This window comes from Aythya ferina (genome assembly GCF_964211825.1).
Source record: "Aythya ferina genome assembly, chromosome: 9".
Lineage (NCBI taxonomy): Eukaryota > Metazoa > Chordata > Aves > Anseriformes > Anatidae > Aythya > Aythya ferina.
Window position 1 is genome coordinate 15,242,946 of NC_140305.1, and position 23,551 is coordinate 15,266,496.

The 23,551-nt window shown below is 44.4% G+C and overlaps 1 protein-coding gene across 7 annotated transcripts in view; it reads right to left on the minus strand.

Annotated features, from left to right (window-relative positions):
* LOC311441093 (glypican-5-like) overlaps nt 1-23,551 on the minus strand; it is a 410,588-nt gene that overhangs the window by 348,601 nt on the left and 38,436 nt on the right. For 4 of the 7 annotated variants that reach the window (XM_084528738.1, XM_084528737.1, XM_084528740.1 and 1 more), the window contains exon 1: nt 13,326-13,560. The exons of the other annotated variants lie outside the window; for them this stretch is intronic. In XM_084528738.1, the coding sequence (XP_084384864.1) occupies nt 13,326-13,482 (157 nt within the window). In that variant the 5' untranslated portion in view covers nt 13,483-13,560. Of the gene's footprint in view, nt 1-13,325; nt 13,561-23,551 lie in introns of those variants that run through there. 7 annotated transcript variants of the gene reach the window in all.

Here is a 23,551-nt window from a genome sequence, read left to right on the forward strand (position 1 = left end):
AAAGCCATACATGAAGCCAAGTGCTCAGACAATACGATCTCTTTCCTTTAAACATGTACCATTCTTCCTTGAAGTGTTAATTTTACAGCCCCAAACCCAAATGCTTTTGACCAGTTTGGCCATTTCTCATTCTGAAGTCAAGCGCAGAAGTTAACAGTTACAAGGAGATTTACCAGACAGTTTCTATCAGCATTTTACCAGTATTTGAAATAATTTATTTAGGATTCCAATCTCCTTTCCATTTTATTTCTTTAGTTTTAGGAAAAAAAGGGGGGCAAAACTCTGAAAACTTGGAGAAAAGCACAATGAGCATCTTGACACTATTTACAGAAAAAAAAAAAAGCAATCATTTGCAAAGCTGAACCAAAACTAAGCAAAACTAAGCAGCTGAGTACTGGCTAGACACCCCTCACTACAACCAATTCTTCAACTTCATCTCCCGTGACACGGTAATTAATTAAAGCAGGCAACAGCAAGGCTACAGTATCACAAAGTCTGTGCATTGTGTTCCCTTTCTTCAGCTCCTTATGCACATAATTCCTGTGCTGTCAAGAGCAGCAATGCTGATATAAAACTAGAGTTCGTTATCATGAATTGTACCCACAGGCATTGGAAGGCAACCCAGAGCAGACAAAAGATAAAAGAGCTCAACATACATGACTGAATTTAACTAGAAATGAATACTCATTCAGGGTGAGCATTCAGAAAAAATAAAACTTGCATGCGCTGTCTCGGTGCTTTAGCCCCACACCCTTGTGCTGGGCTATTCCTTGGCACATCCACACGGCCCTGAGGGCACAGCCAGTGGGACGGTGCGGTTGATCCATGCTACACCATGTTGAAAAGTGCAGGACAATTGCACAGTACTTATTGGTTAAAAATCCCACCAGCTTGCAACAGCCATCACGCACCATGCCCCAGAAGTACCAGCTGACAGCCTCATGTGATGTACCAAAGACCCGCAGCCTGTTTCTGATGGTCTCAGCTGAACCTAGGATTTATGCTCAAATCCCTTGTTCCGTGCTGGACTGCAGGAACCACATTCCCTAGAACCTAGAAAGTGGTTGAGCTCAGTGCACATGATGTGTCCCAACACCCCCTCCCAGACCCCATCAGTACGATTACACAGAAGCCTTGCACCTCGCTGGGACACCCTGCACCAAGATAATTGAGGCAGGATCCTTTGGAATGTGCTCCAGAAGCCTTCAAGCTGAGACCACAGACTGACTACTACTGAAAACCAGGCTGAACACCTCTGATGATGAGTTGCTAGGCTTGGCAATACTAAAATATACGTTGCCCTTTGGCGAGTTCCTTAGCATCCAAGCTTTGTTTCTCACATGTAAAAGAGGATAGTTACCTTTTGTTTGTTCCCTTAGATTGCTAGTAATTCCTAGTGGAGACTGCCTTTTGCCATGTGCATGTTCAGTGTCCTCTGAGAGCCTCTTTTGGATTTTGATCCTATGCACCTGTTCTATAAATTAAGAAATCATGTTTCTTCCCTTTCAGCACTAAAATAAGGCACCACTCACCGTACACCGAACTGATTGCGTTTCCCTTCTTGCTTGCATTCTTCCCTTCAGAACTAATGGTGTTACTGATGCTCCAGAGCTCATCTTTCAGGCAGCTATGCCGCTTGCACTCGATTTCCATTTGGAAAGGCCAGAGGCAGGGGGTTAGAAAGGAAGCTGGGCTGAGGTGGCAGCCACCAGAGACACAGCGGCAGCCAAGCTGACACGAGCTGGCCCTATTCAATCCCTGCTACTCAGCTAATGTCTTGGCACCTGTGATAGCGCCTCTCGAACACACTTCCCAAATGTAAGCCAACAGCCCTGCCAACAAATGACACTGACACTTTCCATCACTGTCAGGGTTCACTTCCATCAGAGAAGGACACCAAGTGCGGCAGGTACATGAGCAGCAACGGGGGAGCTCCCGGAGGGATATAGATCACAGACAGGTACCGCCAAACCACAGCTGCTTTTTGGGGAAGGCAAACGTTTGTATTGCTTGACTTATCTAGGGCAACCAGATTAAGAAGAGTAAATTTGATTGCTGCAGCTTGAAACTGAACAGGCAATTCTTTAGCCAAATACAACCCTGAGCTACTGTGAATGGTAGCAGTTTTTTTTCCAGACTTCAAAACTAAGATTAGGAGGCTCAGGTCAAGTCTTCTTAAAGTAGAAATCTCTCAAAACAACGTTTTCATCTCATTCTGTTTTAGAATTCTACTCTGTTTTGGGAAGTGAGATTTTCCGTGTACTTTGTGTTCTCCTGCCTTCAGGCTCGTTACACCTCTCCTTTTAAACACCCATGTCAAATGAAGATAATTTACAAAGCACCTGCTACAGATTCTATACTTGGGAAAAGCATTCATCTTGTGTGTTGCAAGGAGGGAATACTTCAATTGCCAACACAGGGCAGCCATACAAGATCCTGGGTGCTCTTCTCCAAATATTAAGTGGCGAGCCCCCGTCCCATCTGACAGCATGGCTCAGGCCCCCCAGCTCCCACATCTTGTGTTTCTGTAATGGAAGGAAAGTATGGCTCAAACACAAGACAGACAGGTTTGAGATTTCATCCTCTGACAGACTTCCAGGTCAAGTAACTTGGAGTTCAGCCATGCACTATATTTCAGACAGACATCCCTGTTTTGGAGCGGCAGGACACAAACCCTGATCTGGAAGAGGTGGGGGTGTCTTAGTTCAGGCACAGCATCACACCAGGCATGGCTATGCTGCTTGCAGCACAGCTCTGGATTACAGCTACTTGGAGTCTACACAGGGAACAGGACTGGATCCACCTGGAGCAGTAAGCCTAGGCAACACTGGTCTCATCTGAGCCTTCCTTTTTTCTTCAGCCACAAAGCAAGAATAATTTCCCTCCATCAGTTAGAATATAACATAGCTCAAGAATGAGCACACCATAATAGTGACACGCTGAAGAACAGAGAGTTAAGGGCCGGAGCTACTCTTTACATGGAAAACTAGAGATCCTCAGACTTACCCTGGAAACACTATTTCTGCTCACAAGAGAACTAAAACTTGGGCCACCTTCCTCTTCTTTCAGTAGCTTGACATCCATCTTCTTGCCTACAGATCTGCAATACAGTTAATTACTGCCAGCAAAACCCAGGGTGAATGTCTAGATTTTCAAGCTAGGTGCTCCCCTGCAGCCCTGACACATCCTCCTTTGTACAAGCCTCCCATCTCCAGGCGTCTCCGTGCTGCTGTGCTAAAGCCCTGCGCTTTTCCACTCACAGCCTTCCAAACCAACTGCTGTTGATTTTGATCACTTGAAAACTGTTTTCTCTGCATGCTCCCCTCTGTCATCACATTACAGATGTGTGAATTAGTCTTTTGCAAGAAACGGGATTATTTTGCTTGAATGAGCGTGGAATTTCACATCCCCACATTGTGTCTGCCACACAAGTCATTCTTCACAATATTCTAAAATAAGGAAGAAACTTTTCTTTGGGCTCAGGCACCAAATCAAGTTATGATGCTTAATTGGTTATCACGTCCTGAATCAACATCATTCCAGGTTAAACTAATGCACTTAACGTCAATTTGTTTTTAAAGCTCATTTGACTGCATGTATCAACGTTGCTGCGTGTACCCTAAACTTAGGTTGGACAGACTTAACCCAAAAAAAGTTTAATTCTGTATCAGTCACCAGCACAAATGCAAAGAGCACTGTTTCAGAGCAGAACAAACCCGAGCAGTTTTCATATATGTGAATGTTATAGCAAGGAAGAAGGTGTTAAGAACAAGATAAGAAGCAAAAGGCCTGTATTTTAGTGAGGGAGAGTCAGGTTTTGCATTAGGAAAAAGCAAAGCAGTAATGTAATTAAACACTGGAATACACAGCTTAAGAAAGTTGTGATCTTCTATCACTGCTTTAAACACAGCTAATCCTGCCTGCAAATAGTAGGAATGGGCCAGATGATCACTTCAGGTCCATTTCAGCACTATTTTCGATTATTCTATTCTTTCAGCAGCTCTCAACAGTGTATTTTCCTAATTACACCCAGTTTTCACCAGATTACCCTCCCTTTATTTACATTTCCTAGCACATGCACCCAGAGCAAGCTGTTGTGGACACTAGCTCCTTTGGCGCTCCGATGCCATACCTTGTGTGAGGATTTGGCTCTTACGATCTCTCAAGAGTAGAGCTTTAATTTCACAGCACGGATCTTGCTCATTTTACTCCATATTTACCGAGAACAAAGGGAAGACTATGCAAATGCCCTGCTACTTAGACCTGAACAAAGTGGAAGCAAACATGTAGATGTGAATGGGAGGCATAATGCTATGAAAAAACCTGCCCTTTTCAAAAGTAAAATGACTTTGTCAGGGTCCCTTTGCACTATGTGCATGGATGATTTGTGACAAAACAAAAAAGTGCTAGCCTAGCACGTCACCCATGTCAGAGATTAGAGCACTTCAAAACCCTTAGTAGTTCAAGCACTTTCTGGAACTTGAAAGGCTTTCTGAGGCGATGCTTAGCTTCTTTATGGTTTTTACGCCACTTTGATGTGCACCTAAGAGTGAGGAATCTTAATCTGAAGGATTTCTATGGAAAATACCCATTTTGTGTATACATCACAAAATCTTGTCACCCTGATTAACATGAGTCAAAAGTTGGGAAAACTTTGCACCTGATGTTAGAGATTCTGAGTCATTATCTTGATATCCAAGTAAGACCCCTGAATTTCCAAGCACTGAGTTACTTTCAAAAGGCTGCTCTAGTAGTAGCACTGCAGTAATATTTCTAACTATTGACAGAACACAGAGAAGTGACAGCCAGTTCTACAAACGTCACTTTCTCCCATTCTCATTCCCTCCTTAAAGCTGAGATTTAAAGTTCCTTAAAGTGAAGGAACCTGTGGAAACATAACCAATTTCTCATGAGTTCCAAAATCTCTTCTCTAGTGCAAACGTGGATGTGTAAACATAAGTTTCATTCTCCCCCCCCTCACTATACACACTTAACCCCCAGTAGCATTAATGGGAATTATGCATGCATAACGAGCAGAGAATAGTCCCCTCGTGAATGGGGCCTTTGTTGGAACAGTGAATACATTTAACCATTAACATCTAGGGATGTGCCGAACTATCCAATTTAACTAGCCACCAAACAAAGCCACCATGACCTATCTGATATTGTCAGATTCAGAACGTGGCTCTCTGAAATTTGTCTCTCATTTGTTTTTAAAGGACTTGACAGTGCTCTGCACAGCAGAACGGGGGCTCTGGCAGGACAAGCTCCCTGGGGAAGGATGGCCCTCCAGGGAGGCTGTTGCACACACTGGCTGATGGAGAAAGCAAGTAATTAGCAAGCAAGACCAAAAATCTCTACATACCTATTTCAAATGCAGATATACATTCAACATCAGTATTAATGGAAATATAGTAAGAACACAGAAAGGAAGAATATGTCACAGAATCACTTAAGCAGGCTAAAAACTACAGATCAAAAGATGGGAAAGGCTAATTAAAGACCACTTCTAGGGAGAAAAAATTGCTGTCTGCTACAGCTGTGAAGTTCCTGGTTACACGCGGGGTTTTACTCCATGCTTTAGTTATCAAAATGCAAGACAGAACCTGAGGGTATTATATGTATTAAAGGTATTTCCTGAGAATTTTGAGCCTACAAGGTAGGAAATACACTAAACGATATCATCTATGAGATTTAAAATTCCTCCATTATTTTAAATGCTTTCTATATTCTTTGAATTAGTGCCTTGACATTTCATAAGTGAAAACTTTATACATTAATCATGCATGTATAAGTACACTATGAATGTCATTAATAACCATCCTTTAAAACTGATGTACTGGAAAGAGTAAAATAGATGGATTTATTCTCATAACAGCGTATGCATAGTGCTTACCCATAATGAGAGAAACTTGTTGTTACTCTGCTATAAATCATCTGCTAAATACTGCAAAGGCATTTGGTGCTGTACAGACTTGGAGCCTCAAGGGAGGCCAAAATAGTCAAGCACTCTCTAGAATTCATCTGTAAGATTGCTAGGACAAACCCTTGGCTTACCTATGCACTACCTTATACAAAAGAGTTGACCTTTAATCCAGAGCAAGCCTTGGGGTGCTACCCTACTACAGAATTGCAGACACCTCTCACTTCAGGAGTAAACCCACCAGAGACAGCTACGTGTCTGCTGAAGACTGCCATAAGGCAGTGGAGTTTATTACACTGCATTTCTATGCTATTTAGTTGCCATCAGATGCCACTAGACTACGTGACTTGACATGGAATTGGCAGTCCTGTCAACCACCTAAGTTTCATTTGACACCCTACACTGGCAACACAAAAATCGTCCTCGTGTTCTTCCATGGGGTGGAAGAACCAGTGTGTCCAAGCACCAGTGTTGGTAACACAGTTCAGTATCCATGTGCCAACATTGCTACCGGAAATATTTAGCTCTTGAAAAGGACAAAATACACCCCAAACACAGGACAACTGGTATCTGTCAAGCAGAGCAGTTTGGCACCCAGTCCTACCACCCTTATTCTATAAGCACAGGCCAGTTCCCTATCCAGACTCTCCCAGTCCAGTTCATACATACTCTCTTAACACACCTGGACCAACAGAAGTCCACCCAGGGTCATGAAGGACATATAAAAGCAGAGAAAATCCTCGACCTCTTAAGTCTGCACTGTGTAACCCTGTGGACCTATCTCATGGCCTGGGCTCAGGTTACATTTGTAGACCCAAAAGGGGTAAGATACTGGTCAGAAGTATTTTAAATTTTTCCAAAGAATGTATTGCCTCAAAAGAAATAAAATAATTAAATCTTAAGTGGTTTGCAGACTTGCATCTTTAACATACTAAATCATTAAATGTTAGCTAGGAGGCTCATCTCATCCACTGATGCTGCTTAGAAATTACCTTAATGTGAATGAAACAAGAAGCTCTTCATAAATATCAGGATGATTCTACCATATTAAGTAGCGATACCTAATCAAGGTGACAGAGATTGAGAGACTGAGTATAAATCTTGTGTCATGGGCTTGGCTGCTGTTTGGAAATTGATTCTGATCCATCAGAATTTGTGTTTTTCCTTAGAAGCATATGTTGTGCTCTAAACTGGTAAGTGATGAGTATCTATTTGAAGTATTATTAAACATATGCCTCTTTATCATGTCAGTTTATGCTTTCATGGGAGAACGATTCAATTAGAAAGACTTTACAATGCTTGGAACAGTAGCTCTAGTTTTATACCACCTAAAAACAAAATCATTTTTAAAGAGAAATCCATTTTCCTGCCCAGGATGCCTTTCACACATATCCTTGCTTTTTACAGATCTCAGGTTCATGCCCATTTTCATGATTAATCTTTACAAAAGCTTTTGCTCATTTTGATGTATTTATTTGATCGATTTATATAGCAATTATTATCATGCCAACTTGGTTTCCACTTACCACATCACTGCCTTTTCATTACTACTGCTCTGTGCTTAAAAACTTACTGCCCAGCCCTGCAGTACTGGGGGGCAGGGATGATAATTTTTGGTTACTTCCACATTTACAGAAGGAAAACTTCAATGGCAGTTAAGGAGCTACAGAGACAGCTCTTGAGAGTCACCTCAATTTTGAGGACATGTTGTTTCTGACTAAGCTTGTTCTCCATATTGAGATCCAGTTCAACACCAGAATCACCAGGATCTTGAGGTGGCCATAAAATAAATAGAACAATAATCACAACATTTTCCTCAGAGACTTTTGAGGAAAAGAATAAACCACTTGAATTGCAAGTGTGTTTGGCTCTTCCCCTCTACTCAGTTTGATGACAAGGTTGCATGCTGGGGGCGGGAGTCAATTCTCTGCTGACTTTTAGATTCCTTCTCAAGATGTTTACAGGAAAGTTTGATGTGAGTAACTAAGCCAGTCTTCTGCTCACCTGGACCAAATGCTCACCCGAATCACCGAGGACACACTTTTTCTGCCGGTAATGGATACGAGTACTCGAGGTTTCCATCTGGCAGCAAAACAGTGATTCCGTCTTTATGAGGCACTAAGTAAGTTTAAACAGATTTTTTTTGCGTATAGATTGCTCCCGGGAGGGCATTACAGAGTGGGCAGCTGGTCCCACGTCAAACAAATTTAAAGCATGGGAAAAGAAGAGGAAAAAGAAGAGAAATAAAGAGAAGGAAAGATATTACCACTGGCTTAAGCCTTGCTACAGTCATTGCCAGCTTTAGGTTAACACTTCTCGTGACAACCTGAGCCTGAAGAGGGCTATAAAATCCCAGGAAGATTAATGGCGGAAGCATCCTTACTCCAGAGGAGCTGCAGGTTACAGAAATGTAACTTTTTCTGCTCAGAAAATCTGTCACAGCAAGAGCAGTCTATAGCCTGTGACTGCTCAGATACTCAGGGAAGCCTGCTGTCTCCTTGGGACTTCCTCTGGAAGAGAAGAGGGAGGGATGGATGACTTTCAGGTTCAGCTTCCAAGTCATCAGAAACCAAGATAAATTCTAGTGTTTTTCCTAGCATAAAGAAATAATTACATGGAAGACAGCCTGAAGAAATGAAGGTACCTAACTGATACCCTTGTCCAGCTGCAGTCTGCTTCCCTTTCCTGGCAGCTTTTCAGCTAAACTCCTCAACATAATGTACCATGACACAGCCAACAGAGAGGGAAATTGAGGCACCATTGACCTCATCTTCAGCTATTTCTGAGTGACAAAGATGGGAGCAGAATCCATCTGACACTGAACCAGTGCACTCCCTCCAGTGGGTCAACAGCCCGTGACTTTAAGCCAGCATGAAGCCTGTACGTCCATAAATACACAAATACTAATTGTCATGGGAAGTAAAGGTGTGCCATATAAGAAAACCTTTCCATTACAAGCAAGGACATTTCACTAGCTTGTTATAGCTATCAGCCGTGAGAATACAGTTATATTTTCTACAAGAAAAGGAAACCTCATGGAAATAATTATTTCGTGCCCTTTCTTAGTATCTTAACCACCCTACTCTCGTTCTAAGCATTAATGTGACCGTGCTAATCAGCACCCTTGTCCCCCAGATACACCACGCTAACCGAACACAGCGCTGCCCAGCCAAGCATGCGGGTTGACAGTAAACCCCAGCAGAAATTGTAGTTTGCACTCCTCCTGACGGGACAACAACTTTCCAGAGCCAATAAAGCAAGTACATTTCACATCTGGCACGCACCAGACTTATGAGTGACTTTGACAGAATGCTGCTGTGAGCAAAATGTGTTTCAGCACTGCACCTTTACTGGGGGAATTACAGCGTTCTCATTAAGATGATAGAAATAAAGAGCTGAGAGGTAATAAAAGAGAAAAATCAACAAGAAACTAAAGTGCGGTATGACTTATTCCATAATAAAATGGTTAGTTTAATAGATATCCTTGGATATACTCAAAAATGGATCCAGCTCATGCTCCCTTCTCCAAACGCAAAGGGAGCTGCAAGAACCACATGCAGCAAGGAGCCTCTGGTAGGAATCTAGGGCTTTCCTGTTGCTGTTCAGAAAGTAAAATAGTTTTAATGCATACATTGTTAATGCATGTCCAGTTCTGCTACGAGACATTCAGTACATGCACATGGTAATGAACTCTGCTGCTGATTTAAGGTGCAGGATGACAGCAGAGAATAAAGAAGCCTTTAATAGGACAAAATCTGCCCTTCAGAAGTGAGTCTCTGAGCTCAAGCTGGGCAGCTTCTGTGCTCTTTGTAAAGCAGCAGAGCAGCAAAAGAAGCAAACCGTCCTTTAGGTCGTCCTCAACACGATTATTATGGAGGAGGTAAAGATTTTCTAGAACTCCTTCATGAGTGACAAACATCTTTCTTGCTTACCCAATTCTTCTCTCCACAACTTACCATACATTTACAGATTTTATTTTTCATGATCATACAGTAGTCAAAAAGCAAAAGAGACAAGACTAGACATAGATGAGGATTTTCTCGTTACATGATTAGCAAAGGAAACGAGCACTACTTTTGGGATGGTTCAGCTACAATTCACTGCCCGCAGAGGAGTCAGAGACTCCAGTTGGGTTCATTCAGTTTTCCTTGTGTGAATTTGGAAGCAGCAACAGCCAGCCACCACTGCACTCAGTGCCATGGAAAAGCCCATAAATAAACAGCACTTTAAACACAGCCTGTGCCTACGTGCAGTTCCACTGTAATACAACCCAGGGCTCGCAGGGTATCACTGAGTACAGCCCCATGTCTGGGAGGAATACCATACGTAGCAGTGAGCATCAGATTTGAGGTATCTAGACTCTCTGGAACCAAAGGCTTAGTTCCTTGGCAGGATCCATGCAGCCCTTCACCCTTTGAGACAGCATATAATTCTCTCTCCTCAAAAAGTTCACCAAGGAGCTCCTACAAAAACATCCCAGCTCAGCCTGTGATTATCAAAGTACAAGAGCAGGAACATATGACCTCATTTTCCAATTGAGGGGAAGACACAAAAAGCCCTCCCTCTGAATCCCAGCCAAGGCAGCAGTACCTCTACCTGACCAAGCTGTTTGCTATCTGCTGCAAATTACCCTTGAAACAGTCGGCGTTCGTTCCAGAAAAGGAGGCTACCGGAGAGCATTACAGACTCCATTAGCCGAAGAGAAAATCTTACAGACAGGTCAAGGAGATCTGCTGCTCAAAAATACCTGTTGTTTGGGCTGCTTTTTCAATCCATGGCAAAACACTCTTCTGCCTTAGTCCTGCACTTGTTCATGGACTAGATTTCGCTAGAGTGGTAAAATATTTCATGTCACTTGGCAAGACTACGGAAGAGACTTTTAAGAGGAGGATCCTGGGCCTACCTAAGAGCTCTCTCTTCAGGAGGTGCTGGTTTTCAGAGAGCCTGCTGCCAGGTTCATGTCATACTTTAGGAACAACAGCACTTTTCTGCAGGAGCCTTCCTCCTTCTTAGTATATGTTATGGCAGAGGCTGCCAGGTCCCGCTGAGGCCGCTGTCCCTGTCCAAGCTCACCAGCACTGGGCAGCCTGTGGCCTGCCTGCAGACCACATGCCAACAGGGCAGGCAGCTAGCGGTCCCCGTCAAGCTGGGATCCCAGATCCAGCCGTGCGCAACTTCAGCACCGCAACCACCACTCATACCACAGGAGGGTGTAGCCTACAAACTCTCCCCAGGATCTGGAGTCAGTAACTTTATTAAGTGTGAAACAGGCGCCGCCCCTCAGAGGAGACAGAAAATCACCACCTGACAGCCTCTGAGGGCTTCTTCTGCCCGCGCCCCTCTCCCCAGCCCAGACGCTGATTTTCCTGCAGGATATAAGAACTTAATAATCCTTAAGACTTTAACCTCTGTAAGATTTGTTTTACTAGCCAATAAATACTGCGTTGAGATTAGCTAAGGGCTTTCAACACCTTTGTTACTGAAAATACTTAGTAAACAGACAACAGGACTGCAAAAGTTCAATTTTCTAGAGAAAACAATCCAAAACCCACATGCAGACAGCTGAGGAGCGTCCCAGTGCACACGCAGTCTGGCCTTTGCTCTGCAGCAGCACCCCCAGCTGCCCTCCGCTCCCCTCTTCTCCTTCATCCTCAGCCAAGCACTGCTCGAAGTCTTCAGGGGAGATGCTTCAACATCCACGTGTTGTTAAAGGCTTGAACAAAATAAGCTTCAGAGTCCTACTGCGTGTGTGGTGGGGCATACTAAGATACATGCACTGATAACAGCTGCCAGATGAAAACACTGGAAAACACTTCAGTGCTTAATTATATGAGGGCACAAGGCAGGAGGCATTACTGCCTGGCAAGAGGTATCATTAAAGCACGCGAGCTCTAGTGGAGCTGAGTGTACTTAACAAACAGGGAAGATCAATACGCACTACTTTTCCTTAGCTCTGCTCCAATCATCCTCTTCAAAGAAACCTTTATGAGAGCTAAAATTTACAAGCGTGTTACCCTCTCTCACCTTCTCTCATGCTATTTATTTTCTGAGAGCTTGTTACTCAATTGGAAGGCTTGGTACGACATTAAAAACAGCAAAGCATCACAGCATCTGTGTCTTCCTTCTGGAAGGGCATGATTTCCCCCAAGTTTCATTTACAGTACTAGAGTTTGATTACATTGATTTTTTTATACTTCCTATAAAAGTTTGAAGAACTTCTCCCAGGAATAGCTCAGGAAAGAGAGTTAAGCGTGTAACAAAATGGATGAAAAGCCTTGTTTTACCACTTTTTTACTAGCTTTCACATTTAGCTCTCAAAGATAAATGTGATCTGATGTCTCTATCAGCACATGAGAACAGCAACAATAACTCAAGCTTCAGAACGATGTTCCCGCAAACCTCCTCTTGCCACAAAGTAAGGAATAACTCCTTGCTTGCAGACAACTTTTCAGCCACATGTCATCTTGACTGCTTTACGCGAAGAGAAGGTAAAGATCACCAGCTCCATGGAGTCATTTGCAGCCATATAGAGCTGTCTATGATCAGAGCGATGGCCGATCAAACCTTGTCCCTGAGACAGAAACCTATGCCAGAAAACATATCCAAAGCTCATTTGAGGTAAGAAGTCTCCCCATCAACCTCAGCAAGCTTTGAACTGCTTTAAAAAATAAAACAAAATATGAAAGCTATGACCCAAACTGACAGTTATCCCACCACACACCTACAAGCAACAGAGCTAGCAAGAGGCAGCTACAGGCTGCTGTACACGAACCTGACAGTCTGCTTTTTTATTCCAATTCTTGCAAAGATTTTCTTAAAACACGTGGAAGCCAGGGATGTGCCTTCATTACCCAGACAGATATATGGTCATTCATAAGACTGAAAACATTTTTTGACATTGTGAAGCACTTCGTTCCTTTACGATGGGTAGAAGAGGGCAATTCCAAAAGAAACCTTTAGTTACATGCAACTTTCCCGTTTCGCCGCTGTCACCCACTGTACACAAAGGCAGAGGGGCGCAGCACACCGCTCGGCAGCTCCAACAAGCAGGGAATAAGGCAGGCTCGCTGCCCTGCCGGGCGCAGGCTGAGCTCTGCTCATCGCTCCGCGGGGTTCCCCCTGCGGGGCAGCCCGTGCCGGGGAGCTCCTCCTCATCCACAACTTGCAGCGCCTTCGCTCCCCAGCCTGCCGGCAACGCGAGCGGTCCTCGGCGGCTCTCTCTGCAACTCGCCTGCAGGGAACGCGACCTGCCTGGAAGCACCTCGCTGCCCCAGGTCCCGACCCAAACCTCGCCGCGGTCTGAACAAGAGGCGGCGGGGCCGGACACAGCCCGGCACGGCCCCCCCCGGGCGCTACCTGCGCCCCCCTCTCTCTCCCTCCCTCCCTCCGTCCTCGCACTGACCGGCCGTGGGCACGTCGGGGACCAGCTTGAGGGGCCCGATCTGCCGCAGCTGGAAAGCCGTCCGCACTTCGTGGCAGCTGGGCGCCTTGCCCGCCGCCAGCCCCGCCGCCGCCAGCAGCCACAGCCCCAGCAGCCCGCGGCTCCCGCCGGCGGCCATCTCGCACCCAGCGGCCGGGCCGGGCCGTGTGCGGGCGGCGGGGGCGGCCGCGAGTCCCGGCCCCTGCCGCTGCCCCGGGCCCGGCTCCTGCTCCGGCTCCGGTCGCCTCCCTCTCTCCCTTGCCTCCCTCCCTCCCACCCCCCCCCCCCGGCCCGCGCCCCGCCCGCCGGCCGGCTCGGGGAGGGCCGGAGCCCACGGGGGGAGCGGCGCCGGGAGCCGGGCGGGGGGCGCCGGGCCCCGGGGGCGGCGCCGGGCTCGGGGGAAAGTTGGCGGGGCGGGGGGCTGCGGAAGGCAGCGGTGGGTGGGCTCTGGGGGACAGGTAGGCGGCCCTGCCTCGGCCCGGTGGCTCTTAGCACGGGAAGCTGGCTAGGAAATGCATCAGCAAGTAGTCCAAGCGCACCGTTCCTGGGGACGAGGCAACAAGCCAAGCCCTGAGGTGGTCCCTTGCTTTTGGACCTGTGCAGGGAAAAACAAACCAAACAAACACAACAAAGCCCTTGTAGCTCCTTCAGGACCTCACCTGTGTGCTGCGCTGACTGCCTGGTACCCTCCAGGTAGCTGGGGTCACCATCACAGCTCTTTTGCCATCCTTTTACCACCCTACACGTGCCGTGAGATCAGCAGCTTTCCAGCATGCTTCAGCAGACAACTTACAACCTTAAGCAACCTCTGGCATTTTCCACCTCACAAAAACACGGTTTCCAGAGGAGCAAACCCCAAGACGTCTCCCACAAACAGCAGAATTTGCACAGAACCTTTCAGGCATATGGAGCCCGTTACGAGCTACCAGCATGACTATTGTTTGAGGCCATTATGTCTGATTTCTTTAAGGTTGCTTGCAACCGTCAAGATGCTTCTAACATGCTCCTGAAGCAACAGGGGAGCCCACCTGCAGCTAATTCAACCATTACACATTCCCATAGGATGTAATGGGAGGTTGAGCTCAATGCTGTCAATAGTTGCCTTAGTTGGATTTTAATAGCTAGAAGTGCAAATCCTTTAAGCAATTTGCTGGTATCTGTTCCTATCAAGCCAGCACAAGATGCATACTCCTTCTTGGGAAGTAAAACACACTTTGATGCAGAACATCTAAACTTGCAAATGAAAACAACGTGGAGCAACAAGCCAGACACTTGGCTTCTACATCCAAAAGCAGAAAAGAAGTCACCTTAAACAACAACCGCTCACACGGGTCAGAGCAGCAGCTCTTTGCTTGTCCTGCAGCTCTCAAAGCTGACAGCAAAAGCCCAGGACACTGGAGAAAAAGATGCACCCCAAAGGAACCCACAGACCAACCCAAAATATCTTTGTTTTCAGCTCAGGATCAGTCATACTGCCAGCATGGCTTAAGTTAGCACACCGGGCTAGACCCCAAATCCGGGCAGTGACAGGTGGATGAAAGAGAGGAGGGAATAAGCAGCACCGATGACACAAGGCTGAGCGTGGTGCGGAGCAGCAGCCCAGCTACCTACACCCACTGTCCAGCGTGTGGTTTTAAGGACCCAAGGAAAAGCACCAAGTTGCCACGCTTGGGTTTTGTTCAACCTCGGGTGCGATCCTAAAGGCTGTGTGTGCAGACAATACTGCCATTGACTGCAGCAGGAGCTCTGCCAGAAAAGAAACGGCAGGATGATGGATCTGACGAGTAATTTATTTGACGAATAACAGCATTATTTGGCATATACATTATTCTATGAATAACGTCTAATCAGTCCTGTGCAAGGGCCTGAGGCTTTTCATTCGGTGGGATTTTTGCCATTGTTTTCAGTGGGTGGCAAGCTCAAAGCACAAATTGCTAATCCTTTCCTAAGGTGGCTGTTACTTTATCACCTCATCTTTATATGATGGGTGCTCTTTTCCTCACCTCTCTTTTTTTGGGGGGTCTGCTAAGTCATTTCACTTATGTATACTTTTTTTTTTTTTTTTTTTTTTAAATTGGTTCTCCTGTTGTTAGTAGAGGGCAGACCATTACATTGCCACTATCTCCAGTTCCCCTCCTCTCCTCAAAACGCCGCTAAGGAGCCTGAATTATACACAAATACAACACAGCATAGTGTCAGGGAACTGGAATGTCTGTATATACATTGGTTACTTCGATACATAAGGAAACGTTTATGTTTCTAATGGTTTTGTAATAACTATATTGAAAGGCATGAATTAAGGATAGCCTGTTACAATTTTCAGGCTGGAGTCTGACTTTTTCCCCCCTCTGGCAAAAAGTATAGATTGCTGCACATTTTTTGAATATAGGTTTTTGTCACTAATTATAATGTTCCCTTTTCGTTCTTTTTTTTTTTTTTTTAAATGTAGGATAGATAAGAAAAAGGGAAAGTTTGTGTCTAATTTTGGAAATGGATATTTCTCAAACACAGAAGTACCAGAACACATACGTAAAGATACACAATTATAAAATAAATGTGCTACAGCACGCTGCTTGGAGCCAGCTGTACGGATGAGGTGGTTGCTAGTACCTGTCCGTGCTGAGACACAGGTGCTGTGTGGGCACCCACATGCACAGCCCACAGCTAAGGGTCAGCCTCGCTGCCAGCCCCGTGGCTCTGCAAGCAGCCACGCATCTCTGCTGACACCATGCTGCTGACCAGTCCAACCCCTTGGCACCAAGGAGCATGCCAAAGAGCTAATTAAACCCACTCTGACCGCATAAAGCCCCAGGAGCTTTAGGTAGGTGTTCCCCCTGTGAAACGATGAGCAGCATGGGTGTCGTACCTGCACACAGTCGACTTCCCAGGGAGCTGAGATCACCACACAGGCCTAACACAGCAGACCCCAAGCAATGGAGGTCCTCCAAAATTCCTGCAAAACACGTGCTCCACATTCAGCAGAGCAGTCAGCTTGACTTCAGTGGAAGCAGTCAGGTGCTTAATGGCAAACACATGCCTAAGTGCTCTGCTGGAAGAGGGCTGGAGATAACAGAAGAGGTATTTAACCAATTATTGTACATGACGCTATTAAGCTTCAACAATTTGCCTGGAACCATCACAGTTTACCTTGTCAACAGGTGTCTTTTGTTTTTCACAAATGAATATTTATTACTGTACATCATTGAGAACTATATCAGTACTTCTTACAATGAATAGCAATATAAATCTGCCCAAACAATACGCTCAGACTTAATCCTGCTAAAGTGACCACAATACTCAGCGTGAGTTTTGGATGTGTAAGAAAAGCTGGGATCAGGTCTGGGATAAAGGTTTTGTGTGCCTGCTGCCTCAGCCCTCCTCTTGTTGAATATAGCTGGAGTTGTGCCAGTGATTTCAATGGAAGCTGGACTAATTCCCTTCTGTTTAAGATAAGCTCATCTCCAACACTGGACTTGCCACCAATGGGACTTGATGGGCACACAGTCTGCTTTCACCAATTCAGCTGACAGAGTGACGCCTTACTGTGTGCACTTTTAGCCATTCAAAAAATAAAATAAAATAAAGCTAGCAATCTAGTCTTTACAGCCTTAGTTTATCTTTAGAGGCCCAGCTTTCCAAAGAACATGGTGTAGTGAAGCACCCGAGGAACTCAGTTGACTCCTTGAAAGTCAAAGTAAGGGACCTGGTTAAGTCACCGGAATGAGCCTGAACCAGAAGCCAATTTTCATTTAAAAAATTTAATCAGCCTCAAAGGAAAATGAAAATCCTTTGCTCAGAAGAATCCATATTAAGACAAGTTTATTTTTTTTAATTTTTTTTCTCCTAAGAAAATTAAGTTGATTTTCTGAAGACTATGAAGACTATATTTCAAGTCAGAGCAAACTTTTAAAGCTGAGCATGAAATTTTAAATATAGATTTTAATAGTAAAAAGCAGTCATGCATTAAATATTCATAGCCATACAAAGACTAAAAGCACTGATAGAAAATTGTTGCTGGTAATTCTACTCAAAATTTTCTTATACTGTTGAAGTGACGAGCACTATGAAACTAATAGAAAAATTGCCAGCATAAACCCTATCATTCTGGTTTTTATTTGGAGATTCCATTTCCTTCTCTTCTCATTCGGTCCAAGTAGTGAGCACAATGCAAACAAGTATGCTGCCATACCATGAATTGTTTCCTGTGCTATATGCACTCCACATGGAAAAAATGTGTGCAGACCTTTTTGATGGTCAGCATGCAGTATTCCTGCACTGCCTCATTATTTCATGGGTATTTTTTGCTTTACCAGACAGACCTATTCAAATGCATAGTTTAAAAATGCCTGCTGTACTTTTTTTTTTTTTTTTTTTCTGAGGAAAATAAAAAAACATGCCTGAAAGGCACAGCTGTTAGCTATACCATAACACTTTTTTTTTTCCCCAAATTTATTGGACCACCAACCAACACAAGATCTATGAAAGAAATACAATTGTTGAAGAAGAAAAAAAAAATGAAAAAAATATAAAAAAAAAAGAAAAGCCCAGCGAGCCAGGACAGCCACTAGTTAGGAGAAAGCCATGAGGGCTGAACAAGGCTTGGCCTTAAATATCCTACAGGCAATCCTGAAGAGGCTTCCACGTTTTCATCATTACCTATAATTTCCTTTGAAGAATGTGAGGACAACTATTTTGGCTCAGACCAAAAATTGTTTAGCCTGTTGACTCATCTCATCTGGCAGAGACCCAAGCTACTATGCTTTTTTAGAGATTGCACCATGTACAACAAACCAGAATTTTCCCTCTCTAGAAAATGGTCTCAGATCACATACCTAGGCCACCACAGAATGTTATGTAAAACACATAACATTCTCTGATAGCAGCTGAGACTCCTCTAATGTCCAGGAAATATCTTGGAAGTATCCTTTATCATAAAATGATTGCCCGGAGAAGAGGGAGTCTTAAAATCTCACTGGAGATGTAAAGGAGAAAGAGGCCCATAAAGCTTTTAATACTCAGCAGTGCAGCATCTTCCAGGGCCGATAGCCAGTACAAAGCATGAGAAACATGACATCAAGTTAAGAAGGAGCCTTCCAACCTCAACTGTACTACTCCTGTGTGAGTTGTTATTCCTAACGCACCCTGGGTGCTGAGCAGTTGAGATGAAGAACGTAAGTGTCCTTATCTGCATGGCTCAGCCTACAGATTAATTTAATTGGGACAAGCAAGAAGTTTCCAGATTTACTCATGTGAGAAGCTACCGCACTGCCCAAGGGAAATCAAGTAGCTTACTCAAAGGGTATGGATTGCATAATGCACCATACTTCAAAAGACTAACAATACAAATGGAGGCTTGTTATTAAGGAAGCCACTGGCTTGCTTCATGCCTTCCAGAAGTTCCCCTGCCCAACAAGACAGCCATATCCTAACAAACACCAGAAATTCACAGCTAGCTCGATCAACACCAACACCAAACTTACAGTGCTAAGAAACACAGCACACAGACATCCCGTCTGCCCTCAAGACAATAGTTCAGGTGTGAAATACCACAGCAGTAAACCAGCACCTAATGCACGACTGCCCATGGGTGCTGCTGTCCTAAGAAGCGTGGCAACCCTAGCCTGCCTCCAGGCTCCCTGCCTTGCCTTTCTCATGAGGTGTGCGGGTAGGTCCAGAGGGGGAACCCAGACACACACCTCCTGAGCAGAAACATGCTGACATTTTAAGGATGTCCATCTCTGGCAATCACTGAAAGTCACGTTTTGCTCTCTAGAACTGCCCAACAGGCCTAGATGCACAGGACAGGGCCTCCCCTGCAGGTTGTGACAGGGCACACATGGTCTGTTGAGCCATTGTAATGCAATTAAAATTACAAAATAGGGCTTCCAGAGTGACCGGCATACACCATCACATTTAAAGTGCCAGATTTAACCTTAAATATATGTGTCAAAAATGCCTATAATTTCTGATAACTTTACAAGAACTCTTGACTGTTTCCTCCCTGACAGGTAAAAATCACAACACACTAGACTGTTAAAACTGTGATTTTTTAGAAGCTTTGGAATTCATCTAATCTGGTCTTCTAAGGAAAATAGTGCTCTTATTCAAAGGCTTATGGTATGGAACAAATTCACCATCTAAAATTACAATTGCATAAAAAACTAAAAAGGTGACATAATACAAGTGTGAATAGAATCATTATAATGCTTATAATAGCTTTCTCTAGCAGAACAAAATGCCTCAACTTTCATTTGTCTAGCCGGACACTCAGAAAAGATGATTTTTAACTATGTGTCAGAATTTGAAGTTAATTAAAACTAATTGCCTGCTGTACTGTAAGCGATGCCACTGCATTTTCAAATAACTCTGTTTCCATGGGATAATTTAGTTAACACCAATGTCTCATCTACTGAATTCTGGGCTTGCCTTAATTGTATTGTTCAAGTTGTTTATCTTTCCTCTTTGCCTCACAACTTTACATAAAATGTCAAAAACAGCAAAGTTCATAGCTAAGATTGACGCTTTATCAACACAAGAAAAAGCATCCTAGAATATAAACTACTTTATCAAAATAAATTAACTCCTTGGACACCTCACGTTACAGTTCCCACTAGCCACCACTTTCTGTCCTCAGAATGCTTATGTTCAGCTTCAGAGTAAGTCCTCATAGCCCAGGACCAGTGTGCCTCTTAACTGGCAGAGCAGCATTCATTATCACTACCATATGGGCATGAGCTGAAGTAGATCTCTGTAGTGAGAACTAGCATACAGCCAGGAAACACACTGCTGCTACTCACACAACACTAGCATATCTGCAGACCTTTTCAGCTTTGTGTCCAGTTTTCAAGTCTCCATGTGCTGGATAACATACAACGGGAGCATCTCCTCTCTTCACAGGGAGGGTACAAAGAATACGAACCCTGGGTTAAAGAAGGGCAAACGTGCCCAGGAACAACTTTCTGCTGCTGTCATCCAGGAAGAGGGGCAGGAGGACAGCAGCAGATGACCCGTCCCAAAACTGCTATGACAAAAGCAAGATGGTTGTCACCACACTCCTGCACAGTACGGCAGAGACAACAACTTGTTCCCTGAAGCCAAACCATGCCCAGGCCCATTCAAAGTGCAAAGAACCCGTTCAGTCTCAGCTCTGCAGAGCAGGCGGTGGTCAAGTGGGGTAACTCACTTCGGGGGCAGCCATCAGCTTGCTTCTGCTTTTGGGCAAGGGCCTCTGCAAAGCTCCTCAGCACAAGCCATCCAAGGTTTACGTGAGGATACTCCCTTAGTATATGAGCTGCTGTTAAGGGAGAGGATCGTGTTAAAAAATGCTGGCACAGAGACAGACCATCATTCACCAGTAAAATCAAAGAATCATTTAGGTTGGAAAAGACCCTTAAGATCATCAAGCCCAACCATCATCTCACACTACCAAGTCCACTACTAAACTCCATTCCTAAGCCCACATCCACACATCTCTTAAGTAACTCTAGGGATGGAGACTCTACCACCTACCTGGGCAGCCTGCTCCAACGCCTAATCACCATTTCCATGAAGAAATTCCTCCTAATACCCAATCTAAAGCTCCCCTGGTGCAACTTGAGGCCAATCTGCTGTGGAGAGAGGAACAAACTGACAGACATGAGAAAAGCACCACATTTCATAAGACTTCCAGATGTTAGATTCATACTGTACTCCTAGTCCACTTCCTAATGAAGGGCAACAGCAGCTTGATAGCCTGGAGGCTGGAACAACAATAGCAGAACAGGCACGAGTCACTGCTGAAATATGCCTGGGAAGCTTGCCTGTACAGTTTTAAACACATTTGTTTAAAATATGCTATTCAAAAAAATACATGTTGAAAAGAGGTTTTTCTAATTGGGATTTGATGTTGTCAGTTTTAGAAAAACACCCTTGTCAAAGATCTCAGTGCTGAGCAGTCTGATGATGATAATCAGTTGCAGAAGGGCTATTCTGGAGAAGAAATGTGCACTTCAAAAAAAAAACAGTGAAAAAGCTTCCTGATCATGATGCTGGGGCAAGAACACCATCCCGAGTTCCCCTCTGGTTCAGCTGCTGCCCAATGCATTCCCTCCAAATCCACTTGTAGAGGCGTCCCTCAGAGCAAGAGCTGAAAATGGTGGAAGGGGGCAGGTCTCTTTCTAAGCATTGGGCTGCAGAAACTTTGTTAGGAAAAATGCTCACTACCTTTGCAAACCGAACAAAGATGAGGCACAATGAGAAAAAAAAAATGAAAAGGAAGCACACTTGGCTACATTTTAACATGCATTATGCTACATGTATAGCTTCATTTTGTAATAACTACACTTAAAAACTAATTTCTTTTGGTGAAGTATTGAGAGTAATCTTTCCCTGTTTTGACTCATACCATAAAATGTCTTGTAGACCCAATGCAAGAAGAAATCTTGGAGCTAAAAAGTATTTTCCAAACGGAACACTTGAATGCAATTGCTCACTTAAATCTGCATGTCAACGCAAACTTTCTCCTCCTGGATTTTGCTCATGAGCACAACAACCACTGCTGCAGCTCTTCACATGAGTAAGACAGGAATTTGACCCCTTAGCCCCAGCCCTACTGTGGGATCCCACTCTTATCAAAGTCCACCGACTTCAGTAAAAGACAAAAAAAGAAATTCCCTTGTTGCAACAGGTCCACGCCACTTGTTCTTGCCAGCAGATCAGCAGTTTAGATTGCAATTTATCTGCGTGGGCATCTGCTGCTTCTTAGTGACCCTAATTGCACAGTGCTTCTGTGAACAGAGGGAACAAGGAGCAATGACAAAACGGCTCTGCTTGAAGGTCAGTCGGCTGCCATCCTTCCCTCACCACACCTCCACAGCACATGCAACACTACAGCGTGCCAAGCAGGCCTTGGATTTGTCTGCTAGACACTGAATTTTCCTACACATTATGGTAATCTCTCTTCTCCAAGAAACTGCGGGAAAAAGCAGATGAGCCCTGAGCAGGTATAAATTAATGCTGACACTTGCTAGAATAATGCACTCTCCTGAGCCTCTGCATCTATGACGCTAACGGAGCCTGCTGGTGACATGAGTTTATATGCATCTTTCTGCTAAATCAGAGCATCATCTGCACAAATCAAGCACGTGGGAGACATCGTGAGATTTGTGATAGTCCCTGGAGGACTTCAGGTCCGTAGAACCATAGCTGGATTCTGAGCCATCTATTCTCACTGACTGCTGTGACTTTTTACAGGCAATTCTTAGTGACAAATTGGAGGATAAATCCTCTCAGTATTTCAACAAGGTAACAGGCAAGCTTTGTTTGACTTTGAAATACAGATTACTCAGTGGTGATAGCACTCCCTATTATACACGGCTCATTTTATTTCTTCAAAAACAGGTTCTGGACTGGTAATAAGTGGCTTTCTGCCCTGTGCAGTAAATCCATCACAAACATGAGCCTGAAAACACGACATGTGTCCTCCTCAAGTTCTTTACAAGGTTGGAGAGTTGAATGAATCAGGATTTGCTTGTCTAGTGGCAACCATGTGCCTGATCCAAGACTCTTCAAAGACAGTGCAAAGTTCCTGTGACCCCAGTGAAGTTTAGGACAGGTCTGTTACGCCCTGGTGCTCCTGGACCTGCCTCATCTCTGCCCACACTGAGCCCAGGTCTCATGTGCCGTGCTGTCACTCACAGGGATGATACTCATTTTCTGATCTGCTTGCAGATACTAAGCCCAAAAATTACAAGGACCTTTGGGATCCAGGCAGCAGTCCCAACTCCACAGGAGAATCTTTTTCTGAAGCCAGGAGATGGAGGTGGTGCTTTAATGCGAGGTACATTCACCAACCAATGCATTAGCCACAGCTCTCAATGGCATTGTTTGTGAAGTCATCATGTAAGAATGATGAAAACAAAGCCTTAAAAGTCAGCTAATGGAAACATCAATAAGCCCCAAGCATGGTACAGCACATCCACTACAGCATACTAGGACCTACACTTAAGTGCAAATTCTGGTCATGAGAATTTTGATATGTGGCAAGCTTCCTAGGGAAGGGAAGAGCTTTTTTTTTTCTTTTTTTTTTTTTTCAGCTCTGATAGGCCACTTAGACTGTGGCATGCTTCATTCGCTAAAATAGAGCATAATATGTCTTTGTATTGAATTATACTTGGGTTGGTTATTAAATGAAAACTATTATTCCATTATAGGCAAAAGAAATGGAAATG